Source organism: Amborella trichopoda, chromosome 4 (assembly GCF_054954075.1).
Source record: "Amborella trichopoda isolate Santa Cruz 75 chromosome 4, AtrichopodaSantaCruz75HAP2 v2.0, whole genome shotgun sequence".
Taxonomy (NCBI): domain Eukaryota; kingdom Viridiplantae; phylum Streptophyta; class Magnoliopsida; order Amborellales; family Amborellaceae; genus Amborella; species Amborella trichopoda.
In genome coordinates, this window is record NC_142339.1 from 51724366 (window position 1) to 51741300 (window position 16935).

General features: G+C 38.6%; 1 protein-coding gene across 4 annotated transcripts; it reads left to right on the forward strand.

The window, feature by feature from the left end:
- The first annotated feature begins 1615 nt into the window (after window positions 1-1615).
- Window positions 1616-14347, forward strand: LOC18422341 (AP-5 complex subunit beta-like protein). 4 transcript variants are annotated; one of them, XR_016054752.1, is made up of 5 exons: window positions 1621-3041; window positions 3121-3647; window positions 4366-4805; window positions 5801-7461; window positions 11455-14347. XR_016054752.1 is itself a non-coding variant. In XM_088865602.1 (4 exons), exons 2-4 carry the CDS (start codon window positions 3279-3281, stop codon window positions 7344-7346), a joined length of 2355 nt encoding a protein of 784 aa, XP_088721728.1. In that variant the 5' UTR covers window positions 1621-3041; window positions 3121-3278; the 3' UTR covers window positions 7347-7709. The 4 variants fall into 4 exon arrangements, 2 of the variants coding, with proteins under 2 accessions (XP_006826837.4, XP_088721728.1); XR_002280275.2 differs by having other exon boundaries at window positions 1616-3647; XM_088865602.1 differs by lacking the exon at window positions 11455-14347 and having other exon boundaries at window positions 5801-7709.
- Window positions 14348-16935: the final 2588 nt, after the last annotated feature.

Genomic DNA, 16935 nt, shown 5'->3' on the forward strand with positions numbered 1-16935 from the left:
TCTTGGTTATTAGGAAGTTAGCCTCATGTGGATGACGTGATGTCACACCTTTATTTTATAATACAATATTTTTTAAAAAATGATATTTTTGGTCATTAAAATGTGGATGATGTGATGTCACACCCTTCTTAATAACAAAAAATCAGATGTCATATATTTTCTAATAACAAAAAATACTTATAAAAAAAATGCTTAATATACAAAACAAGAGTATACATGTATCTAAAATTTGTTGAATACAATTATAAAATATTTTATAGTATGAGTACCCTAACATAACCCTATATGAATTATTCTATAGTGTGAACACCATAACATGACCCTATATGAATTGCTCTATAGTATAAGCACCCTTTAACAACTCGGATTCTACTCGGGTCTAGGGTTTTAGACCTAGACTCGAACTTGGATTGGGTTAACCTTTTGAGTTGTCGGCTCGACTCAACCCGATTGCCACCCCTAAGTCGTGTTTGGACGTAGATCGAAACCCAGACCAAGTAGGGGTCGAACAATATTTTAATCTAAATCTAGACCTTGTAAGATGAACATGACTGGGTTAATACCCCTTAGGAGCTTAAGGTTCAGACTAAAGAGAGAGTAGAGTGAGAGACAAATGCATGTAGAGCTAGCAACGGGCCAGCCCAAGGGCTCCGGCTTAGCCCAACCGAAGGCCTTATCAGGTTCGTGCTAAGTTGGTCCTGGCTATTTAAGAAACAAAATAAAAAGATTAAATAAATAATGGCGCTGGGCAGACCAAATTGGCCCAGGGTCACCCATCCCATCTTAGTGCTACATTTGCTAGGCACGCGTAGCTTTTGCGTTTCTTAAAACAGTCATTGTATTAATGTTATTATCGTCGCACCCAAAAATAGAGATTTTCTACAAAGACACTATTTATCTTTTGTATATAGAGGTCATAATGGGTGGCTGTTAGAATGCCATTGAATAGACACAAAATTATATATAAAAAAAAATCTTATGTACTTCATGACTTATCCCAAACCATTCAACTTGACATCAAAGTGAGAATGATTATAACCCCATTGTACAAAACATAAAAAGAAAAGTTTATAGAGAGTCGAGGCTCTAAATAATCAAAATTGAACCTACCTCAAAAATTTCATTAGAATAGGTTGTTTTGATGCTCAAATATGTTCAAATTGATTATCTCGACATCAAGATGCATAGATATGAGAAAAAAAATGGATTTCAAGTTTTGAAAATAGTGTATTTTGTAACGCATTTTTAGATTGTCAATTTTAAAAATTTTCATAGATCTACGTTATTTTTGAAGCTTTAGACTTTATAAATAAAGATAAAAATATATTTTAAAGTTATCACAAATATTTTAAGAATTAAAACCACATTTCTCAACACTATCAATTAAAACCATATTTCTCAACACTATTTGGAGATAGGCTCTAATTTGAATGTTTAGAGCCTAGGCTCTATACAAACCTCAAAGATAAGTGATATGTCTACAATCCCCAAAATAGTAGTGTCGCCCATAACTTCAATGGTAAGAATCACAATTCCAGCAAGTAAACCCATACACGCATGGGGTAAAAGTGAAAAAATGATTTACAAATGTGTGTACTTTCAGAAAATTATCCGTTCCCAGTTTGATATCGTGGTAGATTATTGCACAGTGTACGACAAGTTGCACAATTAAGAACGTAAGAGATGGAGGTCTTGAATCATGGAAGAGTGTGACTGCATCAGCCCAGACCCAACCTTGGATTTGTCTTCCTTTCTCTGCAAACTATATACATATATATATATGGAAAAGTAAAAAGCGAAAACATGGGAGCAGTCAGTTTTTTTGCAGAGCTCACTTTTCTCTCTACATGGCCATGGGCATGGAGAAATCCCCAAACTTAGGTGAGTTTAAAGGCTTGTACGTTTTTGCAGCTATTTACCCAGGAACATGATGAATTTAGCGGTTGAATCTGTAGATTTGAACCCACTAAAAATGAAATACAAAAAACCCTAGATTTGATAACTCGCAGAAGCTGGTTTCTCTTTGAGAGGGGCGAAAGGTTTTGATATTGCAAATTAGGGTTTTTTTTTTTTTTTCTTTTTTTTTTTTTTGTTGTTTTGATTGAGCTTGGATTGAGATGGAAAAGCTGGGAAGGCAGCTTTCTGTTCAGGATTGGGAGACAATCATGGAGGATTTTCAGTCAGGGCCTGTTAAACAAGAGAAATGGTTGGCTCTGTATCCTCGTCTTACCATTCTTGAACTTGCTTTGTTCAATGTATTGAAGAAGGATTTCTTGCTTAAATCGCATCTGGTTGTGTTTATGGAAGAATTCTCTGAAATTTTGATCCCAGAAGCTGACGTAGACGAGGGTTTGGGCAGTGTCCTAGAAGCTTTAAGAGCTCTAGTTCAAGCTCCAGTTGATGGAGTCTCTGTAACATATGCTTTGAAGGAGCAAATGATGGTCTCTGCAACTTCAGTGGTAATTGTAGCTGATGGCCTTCACAAATCATCACGTCGGTTGGGAGCTTTAGCTGAGCTTTTGCTCACTGTGATTAATAGGCCTAGTTATGGGGTTGATAGGCAAACAAGAGGGGTTGCTTGTGAGTGTTTGAGAGAGCTTGAGAGGGCTTATCCATGCCTATTTTATGAGCTTTCAGGCCATTTTTGGGCCTTATGCCAAAGTGAGAGAACCCATTGTGCACAAAACTACATTCTCTTGTTGACCCATCTGGTTCATGACATTGTTTGTTTGATGGGGAATAATTCTCGATCAAAACCCAATTCACCTTCTCCTCTGTCTCTTGCTTCTTCCCTTCTCTCTATTACAAACCCAATTGTCCCTTTCAATGTACCAAGCTTTTTGGTGGCTTCAATCCCCGGAGAAGAATCAAATTCAATACCTTTCAGAGAGCTATCATCTTTGAATATAAAGGAGCTTCGAAGGGTCATGGCTTTCCTTTTGGAGAGGCCTCAGATTTTGACTCCTAGTGCAATGCTTGAATTTGTGTCAATGCTTATACATGTTGCAGTGGCTCTAGAGCTTCAGGTCTCTCTATTGAAGGTGCAGTTCTTTGGCCTTCTTTACTCCTATAACCCTCTCCTATGGCATGTTGTTCTTATGCTGTATTCGCATTTCTCAGATGCTTTTGATGGTGAAGAGAAAGAAATCGCCCGGCGTCTCGTTCTTATATCGAAAGAAGTACCCGAACAACTTGTTTTCCGCCTTCTCGTGGTTCATTGGCTTTTGGGTCTCGAGGTTTTGTCTCTGGAGAGGGAGAGGAGTCACACTGTGGTTCCAATGGCCTATAGTTTTTACCCTCCTGTTTTTGATCCATTGGCTCTGAAAGCTCTAAAATTGGATGTGCTTGCCTACTGTGCGATATGTGTTGAAGCTTCTCTCTCTAGCGTGAAGAGAGGGGATCAACAACCTGGTTTGGAGGATCAAGGTTCTTCAATGAAAGAGGAGCTAGGAATTTCTGGAAGGAAAATGTTTGAAGCTGGTCTTATATGCGTCTCGTCATTTAAGTGGTTGCCACCAGGGAGCACTGAAACCATGGTAGCATTTCGTATGTTCCATAAGTTTTTAATAGGAGCTGCATCCCAGGAAGCAATTAATTCATCTGATACCATGGCTTCGACATCATGCACGAGCTTTTGTACATTACAGGTACTCTGTGTGTGTGTGTGTGTGTCTTATGGTAATTGAGGTACTAGAGTATATGTTATTGGAAACTGAAAACATGAGAGAGGAAGAAGGGTATTGACTATCGAGGTTCTTTATATATATATATATATATATATATATATATGGAAGCCACTACGCAACGCCTATGGGCGAAAATGAACAGTGCTTTCCCCCATAGGCTTGGCAATGTCCGATTTTTTTGAACAGCATGGATTAAAAGACCGCAACAGACATAGCATGTCCGTGGCGGGGCGAAACACTATTCAATTTTTCCTATAGGAGTTTTTAAGAGTTTTCTTATATATATATATATATATATATATATATATATATATATGAGCGATGACACTATGAGACCCTCCCACACCCATGTGGGTAGGACCCCAAAGGATCACCATTTAATTTTGACACAAATCTCTATAAAAGTTATCACAAGGGTGTGGGACTTGGGTGAATGGATTTATTGATAACTTTTCTAGAGATCTGTGTCAAAATTTAATGGTGATCCTTTGGAGTCCTACTCACATGGGTCTGGGAGGGTCTCATAGTATCATTACTCTCTCTCTCTCTCTCTCTCTATATATATATATATATATATATATATATATATATATATATATATATATATATATATATATATATATATATATAACATCTGCGGGGCTTGGTAGGATGACAGCTGTTGGAATTGGTTGTGCAGGACATGCTAGTGAACACAACATTAGAGTCTCGTAGATTGGTTCCTGTTATTGTGGGTTTCATTGATCGGTTAATGACGTGCAATTCACATCGGTGGTTGGGAGAATGCCTGCTTCAAAAATTTGATGAGCAATTACTCCCGAAGCTTGTTTCGGATTATCAGTTGACATCTTACTTCCCTATCTTTAATAGAATTGCGGAGAATGTTACTATTCCTCCCCGCGGTTTACTGGAGTTGCTTGCCAAGTTTCTTGTGACTCTTGTGGAGAACCATGGTCCAGAAAATGGTCTAAAATCGTGGTCAAAGGGAAGTAAAGTGTTAGGTATATGCAGGACTATACTCATGTATCACCATAGTTCAAGGATTTTCCTTCCCCTCTCTCATCTCCTGAATTTCGCTTGCCAGTATTTCCCTGACTTGGAGGTCCGCGACAATGCAAGGTGTGAAGCTAATCTTCTTTGATCAGTTGGCCCACACTTTCATTCTGCTTCTTGTGCTGATTATTTTTGCATAATATTATACATTAGGAGCAACTTAAGAAACTAGATATACCTGATACATTTCTTACATATATCTACATATGTATTAGGTGTATCTCTGTATGCGTGTATGTATGGATGTAGGTAGGAAGAAAAATGGGGAGGAGAGGAGCTGAATAGCAGGAGGAACTTATGGGAAAACCCATAGGAGACTTTGTGACTCAAATTTTATACCTATAACTTTTTACATGTTTTGATCTATTTTTACCTTATTAATAAACCTTGATAGTAAAAACAAATTGGACATATTACTCTTCTAGGACATATATGGCATTTCCTTCATTAAAAACTTGTTCCAAATCTGCTTTTGTTTCTATTAGCTCCCATTGCTCCTTAGTTTCTTCCTTTTGAAAAATGTCCTTCCTTGCTTTGGAGCATTCATCAGGCATTTTGCAGCAAAGTTTCCTTGGCTGCATGGTATACATGGTCCTGTTTTTTGATGAGCTTTCTTCTTCTGATAAAATTTATAAGGTCTGAAGGTTCTTCTCTTGTGAATTCTCTTAATTGTGGAATATTAAATGTTTCTGCACCTTCAGTATTGTTACAGGCTCTGGGACTAACCTGATGGAGATGCTTGGCGGCTACAATATGTTAGCATAATTTTTTATCTCTATTATAGCAAAACTAATAACAGCAATTTATGTATATATGATTGTATAGGTAAGAATATGAATGTGTATAACTGTACATGCATTTTTTTAGACAACAGGAATTTCATGTTTCGGCCAATATTTGTTTCATTCCTGGTATAAATTGTCACAAAGTAAGGCACGAGCTTTCGATGCTACAATGATCAATTTAAATTTCTTTAACGATTATTAGTAGACCTTCACTAAAATTTCATGTTATTACCTCTGGTTTTCTTTTCATTCTTTTGAATCTTCAACATCTTTCAGGATCTACTTGAGGATGCTCTTATGCATCCCAGGAAAGAAGCTTAGGCATGTACTGAACCTAGGACAACAGCTTCCTGGTGACTCCTCTTCTCCAAACCTCTCCACATTCTTCCAAACGCCATCTCCTCGACCGCCTCGGGATACAAGGAGTGGCCATAAGCCGTCTTCATACATTGATCTCAATCGTGTGGTTCCACTTATTGTCAAGCAGTCTTGGTCCTTGGCTATATCAAATTTGGGAATAGAAGACAAGCAGCCTGGGTATGGTGATGCTTATGGGGTTGAGCCTTCCTTTAGAGCCACTGAGATTGAAGATGGGTCAGATGCACTGGCCCATGAAGAGCCTAAGATAACTACCGGAACATCAGAGGAGCCTTTGAGAGTGATGGATGCAAAGATTGCGGAGATCTTGGGAATCCTTAGGAGACATTTCGCATCAATTCCTGACTATCGACATATGCCAGGCCATAAAATCGTAGTACCATGTACACTGAGATTTGATGCTTCTTCTTTTAGTGACAAATGGGAACCCGAATCGCCAAATATGGAAGCTAAAGTAACTAAGGAATTACCTGCTCTATATGCCATAGTGATCAGCTTTTCATCTTCTTCAAATTATGGTCTAATCCCATCAGTCCACATACCTTTTCTTCTTGGACAAGCTCCTAGCAATGAGCATGTTTCCCCAGATGAAGCTTCCACTGATATGGGACATGAAGGTGAAATGATTCCTTTAGAAAGGTTGTTCAGTATTGAAGGAAATGGTTTTGAAGAGGCAGAAATAAGTGAAGAAGAAGCCCTGACAGGGTCAGTGATAATTGAACTGGAGCCTCGAGAGCCAGTTCCTGGCTTGGTGAATGTTTCCATTGAGGCAAACATAGAGAATGGGCAAACAATTCATGGTCTGCTTCAAAGTATCACAGTGGGTATTGAGGACATGTTTCTCAGGTCTCCTGTTCCTTCTGATGTTCCTGTAGATGCAATTCCTAAGTATCACTATGATCTGTTTCATGCTCTTTGGGAGGCATGTGGTAACTCTAGTAACACAGGTCGGGAAACATTCTTCTTGAAAGGGGGCAAAGGTGTTGCAGCAGTCAATGGGACGAGATCAATTAAGCTTTTAGAAGTTTCATTTGAACATGTGGTTGGAGCCATCGAGCGTTATTTGGCTTCCTTTGTTGTTGGCGTGACTGGTGAGCCTATTGTGAGTAGCATAAAGGATAACAGCACTTTTAAGGGTATTATTGTCCCTGAGGATGAGTTGGAGAGTACAAGCAGCAGTGTGGCCACGGGTTTTCCATATGGTGATAGTGGTCCCCTTCAGCTCAAGTATTTTCCAGACGAAACTGATTCAGAGATTAATTATTCTGGATTTGGTAGGAGACACCTTGGTTATTTTCTTGTTTTGATATTCCTGCCCCCTAGATTTCATCTCCTCCTTCAGATGGAGGTTTGCAATTTTTCAACATTAGTTCGTATCAGAACCGATCATTGGCCATGTCTTGCTTATATGGATGAATATTTGGAAGCTTTAACTGCGACCTGAGATGGTGCTTTTCTTCCATGAAAAATTTTTCATGGTATCTGCGGCCTGTTACTTTTTGGCATGATTTATGTCAGCATTGGCTCCTCTATCACCTTCTTTACTCGGGGAAGGCCATGTATGTACATTGTTACATTGTTTCTTTTCTTCGTTTTTTCCCCCCTCTATTGATCTTCTTTTTAACTGAAATTGTTTTGAAGCTGCGGGGATTACTTTTTTACACAGAATAAACTGTTGTTAATACCTCGGGAAAGTTGAGGCTATTTTTGTGTCGAAGATAATTCTTTTTTTGCCTGGGATGCGTTGTATGTCATAATTTGTGCGGGACATTTGATCAAATGCAAGAGCTCCATATTTCTGTTGTCATCTTTTCTTTTTATAGTTACCATTATCATGTTACTTGTTCCTTTTCTCATTCTTCTATTTTTATTGAATTAACTAAGCCTTGATTGTTGTGAGCACTAGAATTTACTCTTGTTTGTCATGTTCTAAATGTTATTTCTGCAATTTTGTTTGTTGCCCTATGGTGATGAGTGGAATTCTGCCAGTGGATGTTGATGAAAACATATTCTTTGGTAGTTAATTTTCATTTATGATTAAGAACAGGGTCTATGAGTCAATTGATGGAAGTATTTAAGAAGAGAACTTTCTGATTTGTTTAAGGTGGACATAAGATTCTAAATGGTTGTAGTGGGGTTCTAGTGTCATGGTCTTCCAGTGAGCATCTCTTTGTATTGGTCATATGGTTTTTAAAATTCCTCAGTTTAAAATATATGTTATGATTTCGAATTAGAGAAATGTCCTCATTTATTTCTCCTTTGATATATTTGCCTACTTTTCTATCTTTTCTCTACGATGGTTTGCACTGTGATCTGATATATTGAAGGATCATTGTAAAATTAAATTATAAAATGCTTTCACTGAGGAAGAACCATAATTGACTTCAGAGTTTTGACATGAGAGAACTTTATGTAGGAATGTTTCTTCATTTTTCTAGACCTAATCATTTAGTCAACTCTAAAATTGGAGAGAAGAGGTAAAGTTTAGGATAACATTTTGTGGTATGCCTCAGAAATATGTGAGTTTAAATTTATATGTGATAGTTCTCGAGGAAAAAACTGTGACTCTATCCAGTAGGCTTAGCTGAAACTAGTATTGGAGTTTTATTCCTTAGTTATTTAGATTCAGAAATTTCAAAGAGAATGATGGAAGGAGATCTAAAGTGGAAAGATGAAGAACTTCCAGTGGTGTGTCACTGGTCTGTGACCCTATTTGATCTCATCCCAAAATGACGGTGTGAATCATTGCTCACAACACTGTAGATACTGTAAAAATGAGGTGGAGCAGGACAAATAATGTCCACACCTCCTAAAAATGACCAAACCTTTGTTATTTGGTATAGGCAAGTCTGACAAAACCTGCACTATTTTGTTAAGAGCGGGTTTAAGGGTGTGTGTAATATAATTTATTCCCTAATACCCCTAGTTAAGACTACCCTTTTTAGGTTTCACGTCATCGTAAATACGAAAAGTAGTTTAATTTAAAGTGGAAGTCTTATCTTTTGTATATTAATTTGAAACAACAGAAATAAAACTCTATATTAATAATCTTTCTCTGGACATCCAAATTACTGTAACTTTTCATTTCTGTGAGTATTAGATCTCTCTCTACATGGAAAACGTTTGTATAAGGTGTCAACCTTATTGTATAGGAGTAAGTTGCACCTCAAAAACCCATTGGAAAAAGGTTATTCCTCCAATGGAAAACTCTCCAATCGATCATCTCAACATTGAGATGTATGGATATGAAAAAAAAAAAAAAAAAAGAATTTTGAATCCCAAATAGTGCATCTTATAGTACACTATCTGGAACATCCATTTTCAAGCTTTTCAAGTGCTTAAGGATCTGCTTGATTTATACCATTTTTGAAGCTCTAAATTTCATAACTAGGCGTGGAAATTGATATTCAAGTCGTCGTAGGGGTTTTTGACACCGAAACTGCATCTTACAGCAAGGTTTGAAGGTGCTCCTACGTTCACTGTCTAATAGCACATAGTCTGTCTCCATGATGAGAGAAATAATGTCAAACGACTTCAGGATATTTGGACTACTTTAAACCGAAAGGGTTTCGAAGGTTATCAGGATATTTCTAAGGTGGTTTTACGAGACAGCTGTGAGGATTCAACACAAGCTGGTCACGACATATGTAAATATAATTTGTAATGACCGTTCACAATATCACAATCCGGCAAGCATCTAAAATTGTGGGGATGACTCTAATATATTGTGGAAGTCTTACCATATTTGTAGACGTTGGAAACGACTAAAAGCTTAAGTATCAGACAGGTCCTGCAAAACATCTTTGTCATTATTAATCTCATGAAACATCAAGTCATATTCTTCATTATTCTTTCATAGTTGATTTGATAAACTTTTCCATCATTGTCTGGATCATCTGGTCTTGGGGATGCATAGAATTACTAGTATTACTTTCCTTGTATACTATTTCTGTGTGGCTCTCCAAAATCTAGTCTATTTGGAGCCTGTTGAGTGGTGTTAAGTCCATTCAGCTTTGTAAGTACAATGGATATATACTTGTTACGAGTATAAAAAACTTGAACTTGGTGTCTAAATTGGTCACTGCCAAGTCTTGAGTCAATCACCAAGTCAAATAGTTAGAAGTTGGTTAATTTATTTCAAATATTTTTTAAAAATTAAAAATGTCTGTTATGATAAGACCATGTATCTATAAAATTAAAGCAGAAATTTTTATATAAGAAAATAATCAGACATCTTGAATTTTTTATTTATAATACTCACCTACTTGATGAATCAAGTTGAGTCAGACAAGTTTCTCCAACCCGAAATCAGTTTTTTATTCACTGGTGTTAGTATGCCCGTTGCATTCACAAGGGGTTCATGTCATGCTTTAGCAGTCTAGCCATGTTCAATAGCTTGTCTTCTCTGTTTATCTCTATCACACAAGAAGGTGTCTAACATTTTCTGGCACTCTTTACACATCGCACACAAAGACGCACTATTTCTCATACCCCCCTCTCTCTCTCTCTCTATCTCTCTCTCTATTTCTCTCTCTCTCTCTATCTCTCTCTCTCTTTCTCTCTCTCTCTCTCACGCACACATATACTAACTTGGAGACATGAACACATCGACCCATGTACCCCCAATGGATTGTGCATGCAGAACTCTCTCTCTCTCTCTCTGTCTCTCTCTGTCTCCCCAGCCTATGATCCACCCCTCCACCCTGTACAACTACAACATTTTCCTGAACTCCTGCGTCTCCTTTTTTTCCATATCTCTCTACGGATGCATTAGTAGCATGTTCAAATGTCTTCTTGTGTCTGTCTGTCTCATTGACGAACTGACACCCACACACCCATACTCCATTCAATCTATAGGTAGAATATGTCTATGTCAATGGAGGAGGGGCTTTGATGTCAGTTCCTTCTCCCAATGGCCAAAGCTAAGAATTTGAATAGCTAAACTTATCAATGCTTAAATTTCCAGCATTTGTTGATGCCAATGCTTTTGGCTTTGGATCCCTGCTTAGGAGTGGTTCCAATAGAAATTCTTATGATTTATATTTTATGTTATCCTCCATCCTCTGAACAAGGGGTCAAAGATGCTGAATTTCAGTTTCTCCAATGGAAGTTTCTAAAAGAAGATGCTTTGTTAGTCTTCAAAAATGGTGAAATGGTATAAGGGCTTCTCAGCATGAGTCTAATAGCTACTAATTAACTGACCAAACTAGATACCTGCACAGTGGTCCATGCACCTATAGAATAGAAACCTAAAACCTAAAATGGGAAGCTTTGATGAGATCTGAAGAGGTTAGGCTTTAGAAATTTAAGCTACAAAAACTAGTTCTAGGAATTCCTAAAAATGTATTAGAAAACATGTTATTAGATCTTTCCAACTTGCTAAATTCATACTGTGCTGATATAAACTGCATTCATTATAAGAAAGAAAAAATCCATCATTCCCTACTTTAAAGTTGATTAAGTTAAATTAAGTTAGGGCTAATTTGACGCAAGTAAAAAGAAAATGTACCAAGATTGAATTTAGTATAACATTGTGAGATGGATTCCTGTAGGTGGCAGAACATTCACTCTCAGGCCTGATAGCCTCAAAGAAGGGAGGTGTGCCTAGTAGTCGCTCAAGGAAAGAGGAATCACAGGTCCAAGTCGAATTGCGTGTTGAGCGTACTCAGATTAAAAACTAAGGATACTGCATGTTGAGCGTACTCAGATTAAAAACTAAGGATGTGGCTCTCGCTCATGATATCGATGAAGTACATCTATGGCTCAGCCAAAAAAGCTCTCGCTACCACTCAAACAGAAGCTCCTCTTGCTCTCCAATTCCTAGGTGAACTTTTCCATATCCGTCTTGGGGTTGATGCCTATTCAAAACTCAAAACTCAAGCTCCTAAGTTCTGAAACCTTCCAAACCTTCTGACAGGATCCTCCCACCTAGCATCATGTGAGAAAGTGGCTTGCATTAGGCCTAGTTAAAAACTCAAGCTACTCAGCTACAAGGTCAGGAAGCCACGGAAGGAAGGCGAGCAAGCCGGTATGGAAAACCTAGCACAACGTTTATGCAAAGTTCTTGGAATCTCATGTACCTTTCCTTAGGACTCCTTATAAAAGGAACTGCCAAAGTCTCTAGTATTTTCTCAGATTTTTTTCCTGTTATTTTGAAGGTGAGTTAAAAAGCCATAAGATCAGCCTAAACTTGGCAAGATTGTATAGGAAATTCTGTCAAAATTGTTGGCAAGATTGGAAGATTAAACCTGGCAAGATTGTTGGCAAGATTGGAAGGTTAACTTGTATTATCTTCAAACAAGCATGATGGTATATACAGTGTTAACACTGAAGGAAACTCACCATTTATATACGCAAAGGAATCAGCAAGAAAGGAAAAGGAGGGTTGAAAGTGCAGACAAGCAGGGCCAACTCCTGGAGTTGTTGGTGGGCGAACAACAGTGAGGCTACGTGATGAGAAATTGCTCAACCACAAAAGCCAAATTTGAGCTGCCATCCCCCCCCCCCCCCCCCCCCCTTGCCTCCCCCACCTAAAAGAAAAAAAACAAAGAAGAAACGTTAAAAGCCAACAGCTTTCCCATAACAAATCTGGAGATTTCCTAAGCATCCTGCAACTCCATAGACACCCACACAACTTCCTAGGCAAGTTATGACTCCTATGAACTCTCAACACAACACAACTTTCAACCTATTTAATTCTTAAAACATTTTCCATGTTTCACACTCATCTATGCATTAACTCTTTTTCGGCCTCATTCTGAAAAAAAAACTCTCTTTCGGCTTCTCTTCATAAGTAAATTGCATAAAAACTAGTATTCCATGCTGGAAATTATAGGCCCCATGCTGAGATGGACTTGTGGGGCCCATCAACTGCCCACGCCTAATTTGTCCATGCTGTACCTTTATCACTAGGCTTGTGAATACTCATTATTTTTTTAAAACCCACCAATTTGAATCGAGAATCGGCCAGGACCGAACTGGTTTTGAGAAGATATTGGTGCCAGCTTAACTTATCTAATGTTTTCTTAGGTCCCCTCAACCCCCACCCCCTCCCCCTCCCCCTCCCCCTCCCCCCTCCCAAAAAAAAAAAGGAAAAAACCCTTCTCTTTCTTTCGATAAATTTTTTCTGATCACTGATTTGGACCGATCCAGATCCGCGATCCGGCAATCCCACACAGATTTATGGGCTGGACTATCCAACCCACCAATCCAGGTCTCGAAAATGTTAGATCTCGTGATTGGATCTCAACCATTGTCCTGAATGACTCCTAGATTAGAGTCACGTACTAGCGTAGTGCATGTAACATGACCTTACTGTGAAACAGAACCTTATGTTGTAATATGACATTCCCAAACTAGATTGAATCTAATGTCCTTTGATAATGCTGAAGCACCCCTTATTTAGTTCAAAACTTGGCCATCTCTCTTTATAAATATTTTTAAATGCTTTTGTGGTGTTACATGAGAAGCTTAATCCTAAACGGCATTAAACTTTTATGTTCTTTAGCCAGCTTGGAACATTAACTATATTCATGAATGGAGATTATATTGAAAAGGTGAAAAAATGTGGTTTTAGTTTCGTGGGAGAAGAAATTCCCATTTTTCAAGTAAGTGGGGAAGATAAATGGGACCTATTCACTAAAAAAGGTATACATGTGACCTATTCATGAGTAGCCGGATAGCATCAAAGAGTTATCATGAATCAATTGTAGATAAGGGGTATTGATAAATTGTGTGGTACTTCCAGATTGGCCCTTAAGATAGATACTTAGAACTCATTTCTTCCTCTCCTTGGACATATATAATGGGGTAAATGAGTTATCAGTTTCAAAAGGTCTTTGAAGAGTCATTCCAGCTTGAGACAAGCTTCTTTTGGAGCAATAAATTGGAAAGTTCCATAAGAATCTAGTTTACTCTTAAGGATATCCAAATCTGTTACGCTAAGTTAACAAACCTTTGGGATATTGGAGTGCTTAACTATAAAGGTCATTCTGATGAGCAGACACATTACCAATAAATGGAAGTTATTTATGCCAGCTATGGACCACACATGGTCTCCTTTTCAATTGTGGCAAACTGAATAAGAACCTTTTATTTCAGATCCGGTATATACAGATCAAGGGGAGTGGTTCAACACGGTTTGGAATTGATCTGGCTTTTTAAAACTGAAATTTGTATGAACGAGGGAGGCTATAGATTCAAACTCAAAACGCTTGCCTTCTTTTTGGTCTATAGGTTTTGGCCTGGTGGCAGAGATCCTGTTTGTAAGCAGGAGGTCAAAGGTGATCTTTGAAGTTTGTGTACGAGGTTGACTTACCACTTTTTTGTATGACTAACTGTATGCACTGTTCATGTTACTTGTATCATACTTGTATCATAGTATATGTCTGTATTTATTTTATGTATACTTAGAAAGGAAATGAAATTAATAGAGCTTTTCTTGAAGACATAGCTACATTCTATTTTATTGTCCTTTAAGAATGATCTTGATAAACATATCTTAGAATATATTTGTCTTTAGACTCAAAAACAATTTGGAATGCTGATATCTCGCATCTCAAGGATAATAAAGTAATAAAGGCCCTGTTTGGATGTACCCATTTTAGCCATAGCGATAGAATTGCCTGGTTCCTGTGTCTGAGTGTGTGGTCTGCCAAGCTGGCATGTGTGAACCCATGTCTTGTGTGAAACCATGTCTTGTTCACGACGCAACCTAAGCAATGAACCCTTGCTTGTTCTTAAAATTTTGCCAATAGGCCCCATTTGGCCTTAGGGTAAAAGACAAAAAATCTCTTGTCTCACTTTCATCAAATATGTGGATATGGTTCCACTTGATTATGACTGCTGAAGAGCATCTATTTTCGTGTAAAAACAACTAAAGATAAAGCTTGGATATCACTACAGAATGATTGAATATAAGAGTTCCACAAATACTCAGCTATGCTCACGCATAACTTGATTGATAACATGTAGCACTTAAAATCGTAATTTCTGATATACGTCTTTTTTAGGAATTTCCATAAACTCATTCTCTTAATTTTTTTTGTCTCTTCTTGCTTGAGGTATCTAGTTTTCATCATTGTGCGGGCAAAGTGGCGAACAAATTGGATTTATGTGCCATGGTGCTTTAGGTGTATGAATGCTAAAATTTTAAGTGTGGATGAATCTCTTTGATCAAGGTATCCGTGGCATCTAGATGTACTTGAACGCCGGCGGGAAAAAGTATATATGAATCCTGAAAGGAAAAAGTCTATATAGAGCCAAGGCTCTAAAAAATCAAATTAGAGCGCACCTCAAAAATTTCACTAGAAGAGTTTCTTTTGATGCCCAAATATCCTCAAATTGATCATCTCGACATCAAGATGCATGGACATAAGAAAAACTGAATTTCAAGTTTTGGAGATAGTGCATCTTGTAATGCATTTTTGGACCGTCAATTTTCAAGATTTTCATAGATCTGCTTGATTTATACTATTTTTTAAGCTTGAAATTTTATAACTAGAGATGAAAATAAATTTTAAGGCTATCACAAAGATTTTCAGTATTGAAACCACATTTCTCAACACTATTTGAAGGTGGGATTTACTTTGATTGTTTAGAGCCTCGGCTTTATACAAACCGCACCCTATAATTATGAACTCATATGATTAATACAACACTTCATTGTTCCGCCCTATAATCAATAGAATTTCCCGTAGGTGTTCAAGCACATCTAGAGGCCACGGAGATGCCTTTATCATAGAGATTCATCTCTCCTTCTGGGTCATCACTCCTAAGCAAGGGGCCTTTGTTAAAGACATGTAAATTCGGCGCCTTGGTGGCAAACAAATGTATTCACTCCAGGTCTCTTTCCACGATCCTGAGGGTAGCAGTTAAAGTCGACAGGGAGAAGGCTTACGACCATGTCGACTGCAATCTCTTGGATGAAACCCTTCTTAGGATGGGGTTCGGTAACCATTGGAGGAATTGGATTAGAGATTGCATCTCCAACCCCTACTTTTCTGGCCTCATCAATGGATCCCGTAAGGGCTTTTTCCCTTCTTCAAGAGGCCTTCGGCAAGGGGATCCCCTCTCCCCCTTCCTGTTCTTAGTGGTGGCAGAAGTGTTTAGTAGGTCCGTAGAGAGATTGCACCTTTGCAGCCTCCTAGAAGGGTTCGAGAAGGCAAAGAGGTGGCCCAACCATGTCTGACCTTCTGTACGTCGACGATACCCTCTTATTTTGCAAAACCAATTCCCAACAAGTGGATTCTCTTTTGCTGTTCCTCAAGTATTTTGAATGGGCCACTGGCTTTAGGGTCACTTTGGCCAAGTCCAAGATGATAGTTGTTGCTGCCGAGGCTTCTCTGATCTCTTCCTTTGCGGACCGTTGGGGCTGCCAAGTAGAACTTACCATCTACCTACCTTGGCCTGTCTCTCTGTCCTGGACTCCCTAAAAAACAACTGTGGAGTCATTTAGTGGAAAACTTCGATAGAAAGCTGGCCAGATGGAAAGGCAGATTCCTATTTCCAGCAGGTAGACAAACGCTCATTAAGGCCACCCTATCTAACATACCCATCTATTAGATGTCCCTCTTTCTCATTCGTGCCTATATAGCCAACTGCCTCGAGCAGTTCATGAGGAATTTCTTGTGGTCAGGCTAGGGTGAACGTAACAAATTCCAGCTCGTCTCTTGGGATAGGGCGGGTCAACCAAGACACTGGGAAGGCCTGGGTATCCATAATCTCAGAACCAACAACCTGGCTTTGCTGGGTAAATGGTGGTGGCAATTCCTGACTCAAGAAAACCATCTGTGAGTCGAGGTGCTCTAATACAAATACCGCTGCCTCCAACGTCCCCATCGGTTGCCTGTTGCCTCACATGCCAATAGGGCCTCTGGGGTATGGAAATCCTTCCTTTGTTCTCTCAACCTCTTCAAGGCCCGAATCTGCATGCATTCAGAGTCAAACAACTGGGTCAGATTTGGGCAAGACACGTGGCTGGGCAATGCTCCTCTCAAGGATCCATTCCCTCTTCTCTTTCAGGTTACGCTCAA

Bases quoted from the DNA above. Each gene is read 5' to 3' on its own strand.
- LOC18422341 (XM_006826774.4), top strand. From the start codon at position 2,118: ATGGAAAAGCTGGGAAGGCAGCTTTCTGTTCAGGATTGGGAGACAATC. The intron at 3,648-4,365 runs GTACTCTGTGTG...TTGGTTGTGCAG, and splicing joins CGAGCTTTTGTACATTACAG to GACATGCTAGTGAACACAAC. The intron at 4,806-5,800 runs GTGTGAAGCTAA...AACATCTTTCAG, and splicing joins GAGGTCCGCGACAATGCAAG to GATCTACTTGAGGATGCTCT.